Source organism: Melospiza melodia, chromosome 1 (assembly GCF_035770615.1).
Source record: "Melospiza melodia melodia isolate bMelMel2 chromosome 1, bMelMel2.pri, whole genome shotgun sequence".
Lineage (NCBI taxonomy): Eukaryota > Metazoa > Chordata > Aves > Passeriformes > Passerellidae > Melospiza > Melospiza melodia.
Genome location: NC_086194.1, coordinates 150969280 through 150990388, shown reverse-complemented (window position 1 = coordinate 150990388; position 21109 = coordinate 150969280). Strand labels below are relative to the sequence as shown.

Below are 21109 nucleotides of genomic sequence, written 5' to 3'. Positions count from 1 at the left end.
AGATAGGCCCTTTCCAGAATGAATGCACTGAACAAAGAGGAGAAACACATTTTGTGAAAAAGTATTTCACAAATGCAAGTTAATAACTTCACACTAAGCCATCAATGTAATTAGGCTTTCTCCAAAAAGCTTAAGCTATTAATTGGCTTATTAATACCCATTTGGCACAACACAATCATGAGAAACAACATGGGCTATGCAGGATCTGTCCAAGGCTTTCATTGTCAATAGTGGGCATAATACTGCTGCATCATGGCCTGGCATGGAAATATCCCACAGCAAATTTCCCAGCCAGCTGCATGACACAGCCTCAAATGCACCAGGGCAGGTCTTAATTTGGTATTGGGAAAAAATTCTTCCCTGAAAAGATTGTCAGGCACTGGAACAGGCTGCCCAGGGAAGTGGTGGGGTCACTATCCCTGGACGACTGAAGACACGTGGATGCTGCACTTAGGGCCATGGTTTAGTGTGGAGTTTGCAGGGCTGGGTTAACACTGGACTTGATAATCTTAGATCTATTTCAAGCTAAATTATTTAACATGCATCACTACCTTTGGAAACACAGAAAGAAATGTCACTGTAAGCTGGACTCCAATTGAAGAATTTTCACATATTTAAGAATGCAAAGAAATAAAGACTTTCTTACTTCATGAGGTCTTTCTGATGAGCTTTATAACCAGGTATACACTTAAGAAAGAGTAACCCTCAGCATACCACACTGATAGAGCCATATGCAGACCAAGTGCTTCACAGAAGTTGTACAGTACACATTCTGCTTGGAAGCACCAGTGCCTTTCCATGGTGAGTCAGGCTATCCCATGTACCTGGGCAGGGATTCACTCACCATGAGCCATAATTATATCTGAAACTTGAACACATGCTCATCAAAATACACTGTGCAATGCAGATAAGCTATTTTTTGCTGTAAATAAGTAGTAAATAATTACAATATCCAATAAATGTCAGATTAATTCAGATTAGCATCAAATTTTTGTGACTTCAAACATACCGTGGTTCACTAAGGAGCATCAGTCACGAGTTCCTTTTACTGAAATGTATTTGTGGGCAAGTTATTAAGAGAATAATTTTAAAAAATCAGAAGAAACAGGTAATGGAATTATATTCCAGACATTAAATGTAGCCACTTTTCTACTCAAGTCTATCAATTGCCTACTGGTTTTCTAGTGTCATGAGAACAACAAAGGAACAACTCACACCCCTTATGTCCACTAGCACCTCCAAGTTTAAGAAGACAGCCAAGATATTTGAGTGATGCTCAGCTGTCTCAGGATTCGGCCTTCAGCAACATCAGATTGCAGAGAGAAGACTTCCACAGAGAACTGAGGATTTCTGGCCTGATCCATTTTCATGGGGTCCTCAGACTTCTAATTCTTGCAGCACTGTTGTGATCTGGAAAAATCCTTTTCAGAGCTGACTTTGAGAGACTTGGGTTTCTGTGCTCACAGTGTTACACAAAGGAAACAAAGCATGAGGGATGACTACGGAAATGAACATTAATGATTATTATTAAGATCATTTTGCTTCAGTTAGAATGAACAAGTCAACAATTATACAGGAAAAATTAGCTTTTATTAAAAATGTTTAGTTATAAGCAATGATTTTCCAAAATTGTTTTAACTTACTAAACCTAAACATACAAAGTCAGAAGCAAACAAGAAATTGCTTGGTTAAAATCTTATTGAAGGTTAACTTGTCAGTAGTTCTATTAGATTTCCTGCAAGGCTTGCTTTTAAAATATCTTATTTATTGTTCTATTGGTTTTCCTTTACAGAGATGCTCATCCTCCAGTAGAGATGTGTAGTCAACAACATGGATGATTTGATTCATTTATACAAACAGAGGAAAGAAAAAATGAGTTGCATCCATCTCTGAGCACAATGTCAATGCTTGCAGAGGATTCAGAGGTCCCTATGCTGGCTGCTGAAGCCCAAGGCAGCTCTTACACTGACTGCAGTGTGCACCATACCAGAATGGCAACATACCAATTTCATATTAATTTATGAAGGTATTCTTTGGTCACAAACATCCTGTACCTACCCAGTTTACAGTGCATCAGATGCTACTTTTCACCCTTTTCAGTAGCTTGTTTTATTTGTTTTATTCATGCCATTCAGATTTTCCTCATGCATGTATATTCCATTTCTGTGTGCATGCATGTGCACAAAGTCTGAGTTGTTTCTATGTAGACACATCAGGATAGAAAAAAAGGATGTCATTTACCTTCTGATAGCTTTCAGATGTCAGACAGCAACAGCTCTAGTCTAAAATAGCCTTTTATTGGAGTCCCCACGGGATACACAGTTCATCTTTAGGGTACCACATTACTGAAGTTTTCAAAATACACAAAATAAGAAATTTGTGATCCTGTTATATTCTTGTCTATTACACTGTAAAGCCACATTATTCAAACTCAAAGTTTTATTTTTGGTGGGAAAAGTTTAAGATTGAGTAAGGGAAAATCTAGCTGCTGAGAATGCAAGTAAGAGTGTCTAAACAATGATACTTTGCTTAAAAGGCACACCAAGAAAAGGCAAGCTAGGTTCCTCTCCTGATGGTTTAAACCTGCTCTATATTTTCTCTTTTATATATATGGATATGAATACATATGTGTGTATATCTACACAAATCAATGTATGAACACACACCTTTGAGCTTTTGAGAACAGAAAGTTCAAGAAGTAGAAATTACTTTAAATAAATAAGAACCACAGTAATAGGGGGAAGTTGGTGCTGATATTTTTTTCCTGCATTATGATTATAATCTAATGACACAGTGATATGTTTATACCGTTTTTTACTTTACATCATTTAGTCGTATAAATGTGAGGCATAGGACTACCAGGTGCATTTTATCTTGCCTAAAGTAATTTTTATGGATCTTCTGTGTTCTTGCATTTTCACAAGGAATGGTCACTGCTCTAAGAAGTATGAAGAGAGCTGAGGATAAGGACGTTCTAATAATCACAATTAAGATTTATTTGCCTCTAGGGTTTACATGTCAGAGCGTGGTGTGCATGCAAACACACAGAGAATGACAAGGACAGCGACGGCTGGATACGGCTCAAACCCAAGCACTGGTACCAGCATGGCTGTAGAATGCTGATCCTCTAAGAACTTTTTGTTTCCATTAGCATAAGCTTTGTGACATAATGCATCATTTCCAAAATTGGCACTATTCCATCTAAATGGTCCACATATGTTGACAATTAATGTTAAGAGGTATGAGATGATTACTAACTTCCAGAAAACGTTTAACAGAAGATGCCCATATAGTAGTCACCATTAAAAGTTTAACAGCTGAAGGCTGAATGTAAAGATCTTTTCAGCTGTATTGTTTAAAGAAGTATGACTATCACAGTGAAGTTATTTACATACAAGGCAACAATAGTAAAGATTTCAATCCAGAACACAGCAGATTGTTTAGAGAGTGGATCACATTTTCTGCGAAGTCTGAAATATTTCTTACAATGTTGTAAATTCTACAAATAGATAGTCAACAACATAAACCAGACAAGAACTTTTAAAAAGCTATTAAGAGCTTGGTCCTGCATTTCTGAGTCCCCAAAATCTAGCAACAGAAGACTATAGGAATTTTGAATGTTTAGCAGTTGCAGGACAAACCCCCCAGAAAACTATTAAATGTTGCTTCTTTTCTGTACTTATTAAATATAAGTATTCAATTTATTTTCTTTGGTTTTTAAATTACTATCCCTTTGTAGCTACAATATGAAAACAAACAAACCCCAAAGCACTAATAATTCCCCTCTCCCCTCAAAACAGTGATTAAAAAAACTCCAAATGAAACAAAAAACATATCCAGAAAGTGTAGCTGTTACTTCATTATAAAACTACTGTGCAAAATAGAGGTTTATACTGGTCAGAATTGCAATAGCAATTGGAAGTTTACACTTAAGGAGTGACTGTAAGTATTGCTTCTCCTGAATAACAAAAATTAAAACTGATTAGGCACTTGTTTCCTTGTTTAATGAAAGCTGACTCAGTGTGCGTACAAATGACAGAAATCCTCTCTCAAAGAATGCTCTGTAGTGTAACAACTGTACTGTACAACAGTCCCTGATTCAGGAGAGCAGAAAAACATGTGCCTATTACTTACTTTATTCCTAAATTTTACTATGAATGGGCTGGATACACGTTCAAGTGCTGTCCTGAATCAGGATATGTGTTGAATTTGGAGTTTTAAAAGATACTACAGTGGTGAGCAGCTTTTCATTATACTACAATAGCAAGTTTATCTAATTTGACTCTGCTCTCCACAGTATTATCCTAATACTTCCCAACAGAAATCAGGCATAAAATAAATAAGATAACCAAAGATTACATAATAAATATGCTACTATGTGGGAGAAAAATACATTGCAATATAAGGCTCGGTAGTGTTGCACAATCAAGAAAACATTCCAGGTGCTCCAAAACACAACTCCCAATGTACAACACCAAGTTATCCCTACCCACCTGAAAAAGACTGGGAAGTAACAGATTAAACTTCTATTACATTAAACATCTGAAAATGCAAACAAGTGGTAAAGTGTTTTGCTGCCTTTGCAGAACACCATATGAATATTCTTGAGTGCTGCAATTGTCGCTGCTGATGAAGGAAAATTTAACAGATTGGATTTTTGAAAACTCTCATAATCAAATTCCTTCTGGCTTACAAAGTTACCAGTGTCCATACTGACTCCTAGTATTATGTTTGAAAGGAAAACAAACTCAGAAATTTTGCTGCCTCCGTTTCTTTGCATCCATCGCATCTAGGATAGGTTGCCTCTTTGCAGTGTACCTCTGACGAAGCTCCTCAATTTCTCGTTCCATCATAGGGTCCAAAGCCTTTAGTCTCATCTGTAATTCTTCTAAACTCAGATTTTTTAACTGCAAAACAACCAAACAAAAAGTATTAGAAACTGTTTTCAAAAAAAGAGAAAATCATTGCCTTTCATAAACCTTTAATTTATTGCATGGAATCATCTGCATTTAAAATGTGTTCTTTGTCAGGCCTATGTGTTTTTTTCCTGATGTAATTTAGTGCCATTCTGCATTTCTCTTTTGTTAGAATTGCCCATGTGCCATTCAGTCACATTATTCACCAGTGTGAAAACAAATTTAAAATAGCACATATAATTTCCTCTTATGAAAGGGATAATCTTTATTTTGTTTGCAAATAGTCTGACATTGTAAACAAGCACAGTACCTAACTCATGGGTAAAAAAACCCAAACTTTTCTGAATCAACTACCAATGAGTCAATACTTCATTCATGAATCTAGGGCAGGCTTCTATCAACACAATCTGATCTGTTTTCCCTGAGGAATTAACTGCTACTTTTGATCTTTATTTTTATCAGCAATTGAGGCATATAACACATACTGCTACATACAGTCCAAACCCCAGCATTATGACTTCTGCTAACAGACAACACTGCATACAGTAAACAAATGATTTAAAGTCATAATAAAGAGAGTGGGCATATCAGAAATGCGTAACAGAGCATATGGAAAAGATGCACATTCTCATGCAACATCATTTTAACCATAAGGTTCCTAATGAAGAAGGGAATTAAACCCCACATGTCAAAATATCTTTGAGGACTAAAGATCCCAAGATCTGTATGAGCCTTCAGATGTGCTCAGCAATGTCTGTCTTTCAGAATCACAGAATATGCCAAGGTGGAAGGGACCCACAAGGGTCATCAATGTCCAACTCCTGGCCCTGCACAGCACAGCCCCAAGAGTCCCATCAGGTGCCTGGGAACATTGTTCAAGTGGTTCTTTAACCCTTTCAGGCTCAGTACTGTGATCACTTTGCCAGGGAGCCCTTCCAGTGCCCAACCACCCTCTGGGTGAAGAACCTTTTGAAATGCCCAACCTAAACCTCCCGTGACACAACTTCAGGCCATTCCCTCGAATCTGTCACTGGGCACCACAAAGAAGAGATCAGTGCCTGCTCCTCCTCTTTCCCTCATGAGGAAGTTGTAGATGGCAGAGATCTTCCCTCAGTGTCCTCCAGGCTGAACAGACTAAGTGACTTCAGATGTTCTTCCTATGGCTTCCCCTCCAGACCCTTCACCACCATCTTTGCCACCCTCCTTGTGACACTTTGTTTGCCCTTCCTTGCTTTCTTCCAAAGACTCTTCTTCTCCTTATGAAGGAAAGAGTTGTCTCCCAAGGCATCAAACATAATCCATTTTATTGCACTCCTCCCATTTAACATAAAGAAAAAAGACAGGGGAAAGGAATTCCTCAGTCAGCCAGAATTTTGCAGAAAAAGACCTTTCCATTTTCAGAGGAAGAAAAGATTAAAACTCTGCACTATTCTATTTAATTTTTAGCCCACTGATATATGTAACTCGCATATGATGCACTTTTCCATGAAGATATTCTCTTAGAGGAGTTAAGTGTCAGAGATTTTAAGTATAACGGGAAGAGATGTCAGTGCCAACTCCACTGCTTAACTGATCCCAACACAGCACAGATGAAAGGAGCAATAAACCCACGTGTGACAGGAATAATGTATTTAGCACGTGCGACAGGAATAATGCATTTGGGGCTCCACAGACCAGCAAATGCCTAAGGCAGACACCGAATAATCCTGTGTGTGTTTTGTGAGAACTGCCAGTGATGAAGTCCCTACCCACTCTTGGCCAGTCTGGACAGCCACTTATTCGCTCTCAGTCACCACTGTAGACGTCAAGCTTAAACTGCACAGAACAGACTCCAACTGATGCAATTACATAATTATTCTGCTCTGAAAAACGTTTTTTTCATAAATTAGCAGAGAAGAATGTGGTGGGTGAGTTTTTATTTAAATTTCAATCAAGAAACTGAGCCAGGAAACAGAATTAACTACTCTTTAAAGATCATAGACAGCTGGGATGAATATTAAAATATAAAGAAAATTAGTTTTTTTAAGCCAGAGACCAAGAAACTTTCAGAATTATCTCAGACACATCTCCCAGGAGAACCAGATAGCCACAGTACTCATCTATATGAACAGCTGATATTCAGGACACTTAAAGGAAGGAAATGGCAGAAAATAGAAGAGTTAGGAAGGTCTTACCTATCTGGCATCAGATGAGAAAATCACTTAATCAGCCACAGCTCAATCTGGGAAATTATGTGTGTGTGTCTGTGCACATACGTTTCCTTGGCAAATTAAAAAATATATTTCTTTGACTTCTGTTTGTGCTATAGGTATTACAACACAAACCCTAAAAGCCTGCAATAATCCAAACACTGAATGCAACAGCAAATATATCAAATAAGATGTGTAGAAATATCTCAAACAAGATATTTCATTTCTCCTATGTAATTTATTGCCCTGCATAAATAAATATTTTGTTTCAAATTCTTAAAGCAATAGAGCTCAGCATTCATTCATTTCCACTTGCAAACAGCTTCCAATTTAAACTGCCATAAATAATTCACCAAGTAGCTTGCAGCAGTAACTACTGGGGCTACTGGCATTAATGGGAAGGGAGAGGGAAGCAGTCAGTAGCACAAGCTACAGGAATTCACAAACGATTTAAATTTTATTTCAGTAGCTTTTTAAAAGCTGTTAAATGTAACACATTGTTACAATTACAATTGTAATCAGGATAGCATTTGTGTGACAATAATAGATAATTCCATTTCTGCCACTCAACATAACAGACCGAATTATGTTCTTTCAGAGATCAAACACCCACAACCACACAAGAGACAGTAATTAGTGTCAGGATGGGCCACTTCCAAGACAGAGGTCATAATGCAGTTTCTGGTAGCAGCATTTGCCTTCACTGGGACCCTTTATTTCACCAGATAATCACATTTGGGATTTGGGAAAGCAATAGTCCAAAATCCAACTTGCAATAGTCCAAAATCCAACTTACAAGACACGGCCTTTTAGAGTGAGTACACTTACCCAGTTTTCCAGAAGAAAGATTAGGTGTACAATGATAAAACTTTTCTCCTTAAAGATGTATTTGTTAACCCACTCATTAAAGAAAGCTACAATGCATAAGGGAAGCAAATCAAACAAGGAAGTCAAACCACGCCAGAGCCAGATGACATTAAATAATTTCTCCTCAAAGCTAATGTATTCTCAAGACACAGTCACAGGCAAAGAAGCCTCACTGAAATTCTCTGCTTTGCTAGGGCAAGGGAAATCAACTTTGCCTATGAAGAGACGAGACAACAGTCATCCTTATGGGACCAGAGCTCCCAGTGCTGCAAGCTGAGTGCCAGCAGCTCCTGCCTCCACCTTCTCCTCTCCCTGATCTGGGGGGAAATCCTGGTGGAAGGCAAACTTTCATCGACCCAAGTTCCCAAGTGGCTGAAGTACCTTCCACTAGCACCAACCTAAGAAGGGACAAATATAATAAAAGCATAACTAACCTTCTAACTGAACTACAATTTTCAGTTATAATCCTTGGAAAAGGTAACTAAGCCACACACTTGGGAGATCAGTAAGTCTGGAAACATAGTACACTTTATCTCAAACTTCCAGCAAATGGGATACTAATAATTTAATTCCTCCTTGCTCATTTTTCAACTTATTTGTAACAGGTTAGATGCTCTTCCAGGAAAGGCCACATGTAGATGTTAAAAAGGAGCAGAACAGGGAAGGAATCATGAGCAAGCTTTTTTTAATGTGACTGTCCTCATTACACTGGGATACAGTAAAAATCCAAAAGTTGAGGCAGCTCCAGGCATGAAGTGTTCCAGTTGCCACCAGAGCACAGGTCAGAGCTACAAGCGCTCCACAGACAGGTGTGCTGTCCTTGTGGGAAGGTGGCAGGAGCCACTGCTGATCACTCCAGGGGTTTAAAATAATCCAGCATGATCATGCAAGGTTTGGTGAATACAAATTAGCATGTCATCAGAAGAACACTTCTTGCTTTAGTGGGCTGACCCTGTCTGGATGCCAGGCACTCACTAAAGCTGCTCTGTCACTCCCACAACTGGACAGGAGAGAGAAAATGTAACAAAGATTCACAAGCTGAGATAAGGTCTGGGAGAGACCACTCACCAAATTCTATCATGGGCCAAACAGAACTGAATCGGTGATACTAATTATATTTACTTATAACAAAATCAGAGCAGGATAACGAGAAGTCAATTGGACTTCTGTTAAAACGTCTTCCCTCAGTTAATCAGACTGTTAAAAACACCATCCCTCCACCCCTCCCTCCTTCCCAGCTATACATACTCCTTCCCCCACCAGTGGAGGGAGACAGGGAATGGATGTTTTGATCAGTTTATCACACGTTGTTTCTGCTGTTGCTCAGGGAGAGGTGTCCTTCTGCTGCTCCAGTGTGGGGTCCCTCCCATGGGAGACAGTCCTTCATAAACTTCCCCCATGTGAGTCCATCCCATGGGCATCAGTTTGCACAAACTGCTGCAATGTGAGTCACTCTTCCACAAGGTGTAGGCCTTCCAGGACAGGCTTCTCCAGCATGGATCACACACAGGATCACAAGTCCTAGCAGGACACCTGCTCCAGCAGGGGCTCCTTTCTCCGCAGGTCTGGAGGTCGCCACCAGGAGCCAGCTCCAGCACAGGCCTCCCACAGATTCACAGCTTCCTTTCCAACATCCTCGTGCTCTCCACGGGCTGCAGGTGGATCTCTGCATTGCCATCTCCCTCTGTGAACTGCAGGGGCACAGTCACCTCACCAGAGGCTGCAGGGGAACCTCAGCTCCAGCACCTGGAGCTGGAATCTCCTCCCTCACTTCTTCTCCCCTGACTTTGGTGTCTGCAGAGCTGTTGCTCCCACACAATCTTATTCTGCTCCTCTCTGGCCACAATTACCACTGGCAATACCTTTTTTTTTCCCTTCTTAAATATGTTATCACAGAGGTGTTACCACCATTCCTGACTGGCTCGGCCTTGGCCAGCAGCGGGTCCAGAGCTGGCTGGCACTGGCTCTGCTGGACATGGGGGAAGCTTCTGGCAGCTTCTCACAGAAGCCACCCAGCTACCAAAACCTGGCCACACAAACACAATACACCTATGCAAAAAACATTCTTACTCTGGTCATGACTGGTTTCAGGTGGCTGGTTTTTTTGTGTCCTCAGTGAGACACAAGGAACTTTTCTCTCACATAGTGATGCACTCACCTCCCAGAACCAAACTTCTGCAAGGGAAGTGCAACAAGTTTTACTCTTTTTGTCTTTTGGTCTGACTTCTTGCATCCCATATGGACCAGGTTTATTTGGATCACTATTTTCAGCACATCAAAGAATAATTACTTGCAATCAATACTACTGCCTGCAGGAGGACCCACACCATATAGAACCTTTTTTTTTTTTACAATCCTTGTCAAAATTCTGGCCAAAAGGGGCACTTGGAAAATAGGTCTGCATTCCTGTCTACAGACCTGAGTTCTGAGCAATAAGCTCAGAAGGAAGGACATAAAGTACAATCAAAAATGGACTCTCAGAAGTCAAAGAGTACAATGTAAATCCTGACTACTGGATCCCACATGTGTCCAGCACAGGAGCCAGAAGGATGGACTGAGTATCTGAGATACTTGGTGATACCTGCAGTCCATGGATTTAAGTGAGGGGGTCTGGAACTCAATAGCCACACTTGGCTAGCTCATAGGTGTAGCCATCCAAACTTTTCAGGCAGTGGAAGCCAAAGTTGTGGTGGATGTAGAACACTATCATCTTAATCCATTCTGGACAGCAAGAGAAGTAAATAAAACCTCTATGCCAATCATGTTTTCAATATGATAAAAGTAGATTCCATTATTAATTCCATAATGCCTGAGTTACCATTGCAAACCTCCGGTCTATCAAAGTAAATTATGAAATACTGCTATTAAGCTTGTGCAACAAAAACAAGCAAATGCATTTTCAGGGTTTAAATTTTTAAGAAAACAGATATTCAACAAAAAAGTAATCTCTATCAAGTTTGTTGTGTTTACTTGAAAAAACAAATTCTTCCTAGCAACTGCTTAAATGAATCTTATGTGCAACATGCCTATTAGGGTCCTTTGATTAAAAAAATATGGATTATTAATACTATATTCTGAGTCATCTATTTTCCCATCTGCTATCAATTCCTATAGTATGAATTACCAACAGAATGGCTAACAACAATTATTGCATCAATGGCAATTGCAAAAGGGGGTTGCCCACAGCACCTTCTAAGATTTAACCAGGGCATATCTTGGATTTTCTTGTGTGTTAGTGGTTTAAGACAACAGAAACTTTTCTGTCCAGCTATTCACTTCCCTCTGTCAAGTAGAGTTTTCTTTTCTCAAGTGGAATGAGGTCCACTTCAAACTCCTTTTTTTTACTGGTATAAAAAGTTAAACTTGAGTCACAATCCAAAAGGTACAAGATAGGACTTTCTGCCCAATTTATCTCTACTACGAATTCACATCCAAAATCTGTGAATCTCACTAGTGAAAACATTGTCACACACTTGTGTGCAAGGAAATACTCCCCAGCTACTGCAGTCTGTTCAGCTGCTTCCAGGCAGCACCAGGAGAACTGCTTTATGTTTGCTTACACAGCAAATCCTGCTGACCCTGCCTAAGCAGTGCCCGGTGAGGATGAGCTGTCTCAGGCACCCACTGGCCACACAGCAGAGCTCTGACCTGCTGCCATCCCCACCCCTGCTGTCACTGCAAATCAGTCTCAAGAAAAACTGGGATGGGGAATGGAATGAGGGCATTTATTTCAGGGTGTCTGAAGAGCAAGAATGCTTGTTGCAATGCACAGAGTTATACAAATATAAAAAGGACCTTATTTATTGTAACAATTTATAGGAGAGAAGGACTGACAACTGTCGAAAGCCAAAGTTCATTCCACAGGACTGCAGTTACCTTAAGCATCTTGGGGGGTAAAATAAGCATATAAGGAAAAAATAAAGATAGAGAAGGTAATGTATTTTTTAAATGTTTTTCTAGGGATAAAAGTGTATTTAACTTCTCCATTATTAATTCCTATTTTCACTAGTAGAATTCTCTCTGCTCTAACATTAAAGCTGAATGTAATTTTAGCAACACAAACCTAAATCTTAGTCAGTACCATCAATATTTTTCAGCTCTAGGAGACTTTTATCAGCTTCATACAAAGTGACATTTCAATAGAAATCACCACTAGGAACAAAACAAACTTTTCTGTAGCATTAGTTCATACTGTCCTTTGCATGCTTTTTTGAATAGCACCCAGGGCTCTCCTTTGAGCACATTTAGTACTGCCAGTACTAAAATTCAAAAATCATGAGCTGAGTCATTTATTTTCATTAAATTATCCTTAAAATTAGATTCCTAATATAAGATGTTTTTAAGAGAAGTGAAGTGTCTTTTTATTTTCTCATTAATTTTTAAGTCATCAGGATGCAGATAAAATCTAAATATTTCTGTAATTAAAAAGGCTAAAAAGCTCAGGGAAAAAAAATGTAGTAGTCAAAAACTTCAATGAACAATCCTGATTATTGGAACTGAAATCTAAGGAAAAGCACAGCTTATCATGAAGAGCAGTGTAAAATTAGCAATAATGTCTGTTGCAATATTACCCAGTTCCTGACAAAACAGTGAGGCAGTGTGCATTGATGCTTTATCATATCCTAAGCATTTCAAACATAGTTTATGTCAGTTTTACCTACTATAGCATGTGGTGTTCTTGGAGCTATTTAAGCATATAGTTCTCACTAATACAAAGAGAGCACCATGAAGGAGTCTGAACATGGGAAAATAAACTGAAGCAATGTATCTCAAAAACTCTGTAGCCAGTAAATTTCCATTATAAGTATCTTCAAGATCAAATCCTTAGTATCTCATAGAAAATGTAAAAAATAATGTGTCTCTCTTTCCCATGCCATTTGCACAGGGTGTGTTGTTACACTACATGCTAGGGTCTACTGAAGCATGATACTTTAATTTGCTATCACCTTCTCTTTAGAATTTCATCATCCATCACAGACATTTTAAAAATTGCTTTTAGAGTATCACAGGCAAAAATTCACAGTTTGGAATCCCTTAGAGAAAATCTTGGTGGCTTTTTATATCCTGTGATTTTTTTATACGAGGAATCTCAAGCTTAATTGTACAGTTTGTCCTGAAGAATACTACAAATGTTTATAGGAGCTCCCAACAGAGTAAATAAGCTAAAGATGAGGAAAAACACTCCATCTGGATATTCACCATGCTGTTTAAACTTCATTGCAAATATATCTACACAGTGTTGATGGCAAAGTAGCTACTACACCTGATCTAAAAATATGCAGGATTTCCCCCTCAGCCCCTTCTGCTTTTGGAGAAAAAAAAAAGGAAGGCAACCAAAAAAACCCAAAATAACACCCAAAACATCCTTTCAAATATTACCAAGCAAAGATATAAGGGTTTAAAAGGAAGAGGGACTCTTTCTTTAAAGCTCTTAGCATAGCAAGTAAGTAGCATCAAAAAGTTAAAAGTTATTTTATCTTTATTAATCTATAGGTCTCCAGGAGCAATCACAAGTGCTTCTACATAATCCTTCATCCTGAGCTCAGCTATCAGCAGGTACATTACAGTGTCCTTGAAATACCACATTTCAGCTACTGCAGCTGTAATTCAGCTTCATAAACACAAATATTGCCCTCATATCCTCATATCCAAAAGCTTTTGCAAGTTAAGCCACTGCCTCCCTGACATCTGATTCTTCCATGAAAAGAGCATTAAAAAATATTCAGAAAAGTATTTTATTTTTGTAAAATTCTACTCATCTATACATAAATGCATGCTGTATGTATTAAGAACAAAGATATAAACTGTTAGGGATAAGAAACACTTTAAAAACCCCATTTGTTGAAGACACCAAAACACTGTAAAAATAAATTTAAAAATGAAAGAAGCTCCTAGTTTTGCTAAAGTATTTTGTAAATACAAAAATATAGTGAAAAGTAAAGACATAAGTAACTTGAAGTAAAAGCCCTGAGTTTAAAAAAAGCTGTATTAAAAATCTAAAAATCATTGAATACATAATGATGTATTTTAAAGCTATTTTTCCTCAATAGTCCATTTAATATTATTTTCAAAAGAGAAAGAAAAATAGAAATTCAAATAATAGTGAGTTTTGACACACAATGCATGCACAGCAATAACTCTCAGACTGAGAAAAGCATTTAACCTGAAGTGCAATGCAAGAGGCTAAAAGAATTTTAAACATCAAACCTTAAGTGTCCTACTGAGGGATAACATATGATAATCCCAATCTTCTGAGAAGCATAAAAGGTTGATAATCAAAACTAAACCAACAAAACTAAATATTCCTAACGGGAAAAGTCTGTTGGAAGAGACACTCAACCCCCAAACCCAAAATGCACACCCGAATTGGCATCTTATTTGCTGGGAAACCTTGACTTAGCTATACTCTTTATAAGGAAGATAATTCAGTTTAGTTTAGAACAGCTAATTCACAAAGGCCCTAGGAATAAAAAATTATCTTTAATAAATGTAAAAATGATAGACATACTCTTTCTGGGGTTTACTTCATGCAGAAAGCTTTTAGTCCAAAGACTCAGGGCAATTTATGAGCAACAAATGCCAGGTTTATTAATCACTGGAAGACGGAAGAAAACACAGCAAAGGCAGCAAAAAACTCTGAAGAAAACTGAGGCATCAGTTGAAAGAGGCCTGCAAAACCTCAGAAACAGTGGAATCTGAACTTGCAGCAACTCAATAAAGACTGGGCTAAGCAGAAAGATTTAACTGAGCTGTTAATCTCAGTTAGCAGGGAGGAGAGCCCTGCCTCAGGAAGGCCTGCAGGTTACCACCTTGGGAGAGGGACTGGAGGAGGATGACAGCCAAGCACACCGAGCACGCCTAAACACCAACACAGAGCCCATGGATGCTGCACACAGGGACTGACTGCAGTGAACTGCAAGGGCAGAATCAATCTCCCAGTCTGTAGCATCTTCACCAGACAGCACCAAGCTTTCTTTTCTGTACAACTTAAAAGATCAAAGAGAAGCACTGTTGGTTTTTAAAGAATGTGTTGAGACACATTTCCTCAAAAGTTCTTTATTCCTTCCTCAAACATTTTCTGGAAATCCTTTTTCCCCTGCCAGAACTACTTGACTACTATTTAATTTGATGTGGTTCACAGTTCTCCTAAAAGATCTGGGTGCCCAGTAGCAGCATCCTGGCCCATGGCATACCCAAAGATGAATGGTACTGTTCCACTCCCGCATGGCATTCGGCAGCTTCCTGAATCACAGGGGATGGAGATCTCATTTGCTGATGGAAGTTTTAGTGTTATGAAAATTGATTTAAATTGTTCAGGCTTAAGAACTGAGCAGATTTTTAAAAATCTCTTTACACCAAAACAATAGTTTATTAACTGTTTCTGATGCTGCCTTCCACTGAAGTCCTATCTATAAATCATACCAATCAGGCACTACAGTTTCAGCTGGTTCATTAAGGTGGATTTGGTTTTTCTTTTGTCAAAATGCACCAGCCCCATACTTGGAAAACACATAATAAATAAACAAACACTATCAATGAACCTGATGAAATCCACTGCATGATGGGCTAAATCTAGCAGACATCTAATGGTTTGCTTTTAATCCAGACTAAATTAAATCTAAAATAAGTGAACAAATACAGAAAGGGATAATCTATGAATAACACCACTTAGCTGGCAGCTTTTAAATAATATACAGGATCTCTTTTTTTACAAACACGTAGTAGACCACTCTATTGCAAATAATATGCTAAAAAATATCCCAGAAATACAGAACATGATAATCACTGATAATCTGTCACGTCAGCACACATTAATCAAGAGTTCCATGTATCAACGTACAACTAAAAGCAATGCTAAATTAAAAAAAACCCAGACTATTCATCTTAATGAACAAGAAATCCAGGGAATCTAGACACTGAACAGTACACTTAAGCATAATCTAAATCTAGTCTCTAAAACACAATCCACCTTTGTGAGAAGTGTGATGCTCACTCTCTATGAATTTAGAAACTACACTTACTAAGACTCAACGATTCAGTGGCATATTCATTTACTGAGTCCAGAACTGCTAAAATCATGTGCCAAAGAAATATTTTATTATCAAACATTTTGTCTGTGACTCAAACATCAGTGTGATCAAGACAACAATTAGCACAGCTCTTTCTTACCTTCACAGAACTCTCTCCTAGGAAGATCCAGAGAGTATTTATCTATTTGCCTTCTCACAGACAACAGAGCAACACTAGTTTATTCAATTAGGTTTTTCATAATCTGCAGATATAGTTTTGACTCACTACTCAAGGCTAACAGGTACTGTACAAGCTTTTGTGCCAATGCTGTTCATGAATCCCCATTCAAATTTAGAATGCTCACCACTCCCCTTCTGCACCTCTGGAGTGAATGATGATGATGACACAGCCCAAACTCAGGAATGGTACGAGCTCTGCAAACCCTCATCATGTGAAACACATCTCAGCTGAATCTTTCTGGCCTCTCTGCTGGTATTCCAATCCATCTCTGGAATGATTATCTAGGGTTCAATTAAGGGCTCCATTTTCTAGACTTAAAAATCCATTTTCTTTTTCCATAAAGAAAAAGAAAATAATCATAAAATCTTAGTATATCAACATTGAAAACGCTGGTAATGTTCAAGTGCACAACACTGGTAAACTTCTAGTGTCTGTAGCTTCTCAAGAAAAACTGTTGGGAATTCAATCCAGGTTTTAGAATTGATTTTGTGTTTATAGATTGGAAACTGAAGTAGAAGCAAAGGCATAACCTGTATTATTTCCAAACTTAACTATCAGGGCAGGAAATAATGTGAACTCACATGCAGCACATTCCTAGACCACACAAAACGCAAAAGAAAAATGTGAGCTAGAAAAATGCATTCCTCCAATGCAAAGTGTCAGTACTCAAAAAAAATCCATGCTCAATGCAGTCAGTTGCTATACAATTCACAGGCTCAGCTCTAAATAAAAGTATGATTAAAAGCCAAAAAAAGTGTATTTCAGTGTGCAGTGCCTTGTGAAAGCAGTTCAGTAGCTTTGACCATCTTCATAGCGGTGCCCTTCCAAAATAAAATATGAAAATACAAACTCTGAGGTTATTAAATGCCCTCACAATTTATTCAGAATACATCACTGGGGTTTCTGCTTACTCCTCAGTTTGAATAGTATCCTGCATTCAGAGATACAACACTGAAGACAGACAAAGTACAAATTTATAGGACTGGTCATGTATTTAGAGTCATCGTTCAGTCTGTAAAAATAAAAAGAGAGTGAATAACTCCCTTATCACCGACAGATCTGAGGGATATGCATGAGCTTAAACAGATGCAAGAAATGGAAGTGTCAAAAGACTGCCTATCTGTCTTGGACCTTAAATATTAATTTAACAATGCACATGGGTTATTTCTTGTTCCAGTTATTGCACAAGTCTGGACATGAACACTAGAATTTACTGTGAAAAAAATCCCTACCCTCAGAAAGAAGCAAATATACAACATACATCATGGAATTGATACAAAAGAAATTCATCTTATGTGCCAGTAGGATGCAGGAATGCGAAAGGAAGGAATCATGAGGATCTTTACAACTTCTACATCCCATCACAAAGAGAAAACCTCAGATATTTTAAAACCTGACATTAACATACAGCAGCAAATGCTAAGAGCCTCAAAAATATAATTATTTTAAGAATCCCCAGTACTAGTATCACCTCCCCTTGTCACCCAAAGAGAGAGATGTGTTTTCATTTGAAACTCAAATTATTTTCTGGGTATATTCTGGGTATATTCAGTGACAGAGAAGTTGCTTTTGGCATTAAGCCACCATCTTCTGAAAAGCTGCCATGGTTTTGAATACAAATTGCCTTGTTGAACTACACCATATATTGAGCAGTGGACTCACTAACCAATTATTTTTCCTTGAAGAAACACAATGCCCGCTCAGGTCTGATGGAGGAAAAATGATACTTTTTCTGTTTAATGTCTAAAAAACTTACATTGTTACAGTCTGAAATCAGAGTGCACTCCAAGTCTAGATGTCCCAACATCCTATCGCCACAGAAATTCTGTTAGTAATTTAAGAATGCTACAGACATGAAGAAAGCAATGTCTTGTTGGGTTTTTTGACATCACTGAAAAAGTAAGGTTTTCATTATAATTGTCCTAACTTCATCTCACACACACGTGCATGAAGTTGAAAGTATAAATACTGTATAAACTATGAGAATTGACAATGCTGTAAAAACAAATACATTAGAGAAAATGTAAAAAAAAAATTGTTGCAATGAATGTCAAATTCACCAAAGGCTCCATTAAAAGACACAAAATGCAAATAATGACTTCACAATATTTTTTTAAAATCCAAAACCTAGGAAGATGTATTTTAAAATAGCAACATTACAAAGTTGCATACAAAAAAATTTGTGAACCTGGCCCATCAGTTAATTTTGTAAAAGAAGTAACTGTGCTTCTATTTTCATTACTGATTCTGACTTTATACTCCATTTGCAGAAGTTTTAGATTCTTGCCCATTTCAATTTCAAACAATATTCCTCTCTCTTCCATCAGTATCTTATTGATTTTAATACAGTCTACGAGAAAGATCTTATTCTGTTGATTTTTTTAACATTAATATCTCCAAATATCTTCCATTCTGGGAGTGTATTTATGTCATTTGATGGTCTGTATTACACAAGGAATCCTAGTAATTATGAACTAAATGCCTACTAATCTGGTTGTTGATGATGTTGTTAGAATGCCAGTCACGATTACCAGATCCTGGCCATTAGAATAATAATAGCAAAGGAGTATTTTCAGCAATTTAACAGTTGCTCCTACTTCAACAAATGTATTCTATTTATACTTCCCTAAGTAGGACCACAGTGCATAATAAGTTGCCTAGAAGCCGCCACATTGCAAAACTACAAGGCTAATTAATTTATCACATTAATTTGTTTTATTATGCTGAAAATATTTCACCTCTTTCTCACCAATATATCATACAACGTTTTGAAAGCAATATAATTTGAAAATTAACAGATTTGTTATTTAATGTTGCCATAACAACCATAGCAAATTGTGTAAGAAAATACCAAGCAATAAAGGATGAAATGCCATAGAAACAGATAAGAATAGAACAAGTTGTGTCAGTTCTAGCCTTCAGGAAAATTTTAGGCACAGAAAAGCTCATGGACAGAATTATGAACAGGTGGAGAAACAGAAAATGGCAGTTAATGTTGGAAAATTAAAAAATTAGTTGTATGGCATAGTGCCAGTGTCCTCCAACAGAGATTACATGCAGATTAGTTGAAACCTCTAAGAAAACTAAAGCACATTAGATAAAAATTCAGCACAGATAATGCAAGAAACTTGTTTTACTTTTGGGGTTTTTTTTAATCTTCTGCTTATAATAATACTGCTGCAGTGTTGCACAATATAAATAGTCAAAAGCCCTCAAAACCTGAATACAGTAATAGCCAAATTGCTGCCAGTTTTACATGGTTTTCTAAAATTCCCTCCAGCAGAAGGAATTAACAATTGACTTAGGAAGTTATGAAGGAATTCAAATGTAGGACCTATTTTCCTGTAGGTCAACCCACTACTGCACTGCATAATGAATGTAAACATGAGATGATATCATTTCATCTCTGCTCCTCACCTTTCCAATGACCTTTCAGAGAAAACATCCTGGAGCCTGAATTTTGTTTAACATGGAAGTCATACAGGCTGGATAACATGACGTTCCTACCTATGAGCAAAACATCTTTAAGGAATTTATTTCTCCTAAAATAAAAATGTTATACAGATATCTCTGTATCACAGCTAAAGTCAACACACAGAGCAGTCAAATGCAAAGTTTTGTGTACAGGAGAAGAAATAATATATTTACAGCTCTTTGTTTGAAGAATTAATAAAGCCAAAATCAAACCTCCTTCCAGTGAAACTTCATTTTGGATGGAGTACTGCCTTGTACTGAGAGCATAATCAAGGAAAACCACTTTCTTATTACATCTCTCTTGTTTCAAAGAAGGATAAAAAAGCAGATGACATCAAAATGGAGCCCAAAGATGGTATATTTAAATTTGATACAGCAAACATATGGAAACCATTATATAAGGAAGGGAATTGTTGCATAAAATGTTCAGGTGAGAGGCACTTAATGAAAGACAAGAATCTTGGGAGCAGCATAAAACAGGATAGAGACTAAAGAAGAAGCTTCATTCTACACAAAATCTGATCTAATCACAGGAGATAGCCCAAAGGGCCAGTCCTGCTGCGTGAAACCCTCAGGCTACCTTACATGACAATCTACCAATTCTGCAACTGTAGGGTGAGCTGGGAGAGGGAGGAGGACAAGGGGGAGTTGGACATTTTTTGAGCATGACAAATTGACTCAGCTTGATTGATACATGGAGATAACAGAAATGAGCCAGTGTGCCCTTCTGTCCTGCCTCAGTCTTTTCCTAGCTCCCATTTCATGGGTATGCCACCCCTCTGTCCCTGGCTCCAGGCTACTGAGGCCACAATCAACCTTTCAGCATGACAAAGACAACAGCTGACTACAGGCTTTGGGCTACAACCCATCCTCCAGCACAGGTAACCATCCTGGATCCCTCTTCTCAAGAGGCAAATTAGTAGTAGTATTGAAACTTAGAGCAAATTAACTTCCTTTGAAACCTCCACCTTTGCTGGAGGTCAAATTTGGTCAATATGACTCAAAAGTTATCAGGATAAACAGCACAATAATAGAAGTCTAATTTCCTCAAGAAACGGATGAAAAATATTATACAGCTAGATGGCACAAAAATAATCTTTGTACAGGGTGATTAAAAATTTGAAACACCAGTATGATTAAATTATTAGCAGAAAGCACACAGTAAGACAAAGTATCCCATTTTGGATAAGTATAGGTTGGGGGAGAGATCACAAAAATATATGAAAGATGGCTGGGCTTTTATGTCAAAGTGAATAAAATCGATTTTATACAGTACAACTTCTAAATCATATAAAGTATTTCCCCCAAAGCTCTGGAACAGGATTAGTAGTTTTCTCAAATTCAGTCTGTGCGCAAAACTGTAAACAAGTCATTTAAATGCAAGAGTGGGGGATTCTGCAGGGCTGGGGTCAC

The 21109-nt window shown here is 37.9% G+C and overlaps 1 protein-coding gene across 1 annotated transcript in view; it reads right to left on the bottom strand.

Annotated features, from left to right (window-relative positions):
- Positions 1-1568: 1568 nt before the first annotated feature.
- The window catches only part of STK3 (serine/threonine kinase 3), a 126564-nt gene continuing 107023 nt past the window's right edge, over positions 1569-21109 (bottom strand). Inside the window, exon 11 of the mRNA XM_063171883.1 lies at positions 1569-4907. Within this exon, the coding sequence (XP_063027953.1) occupies positions 4749-4907 (159 nt within the window). The 3' untranslated portion in view covers positions 1569-4748. The remainder of the gene's footprint in view (positions 4908-21109) is intronic.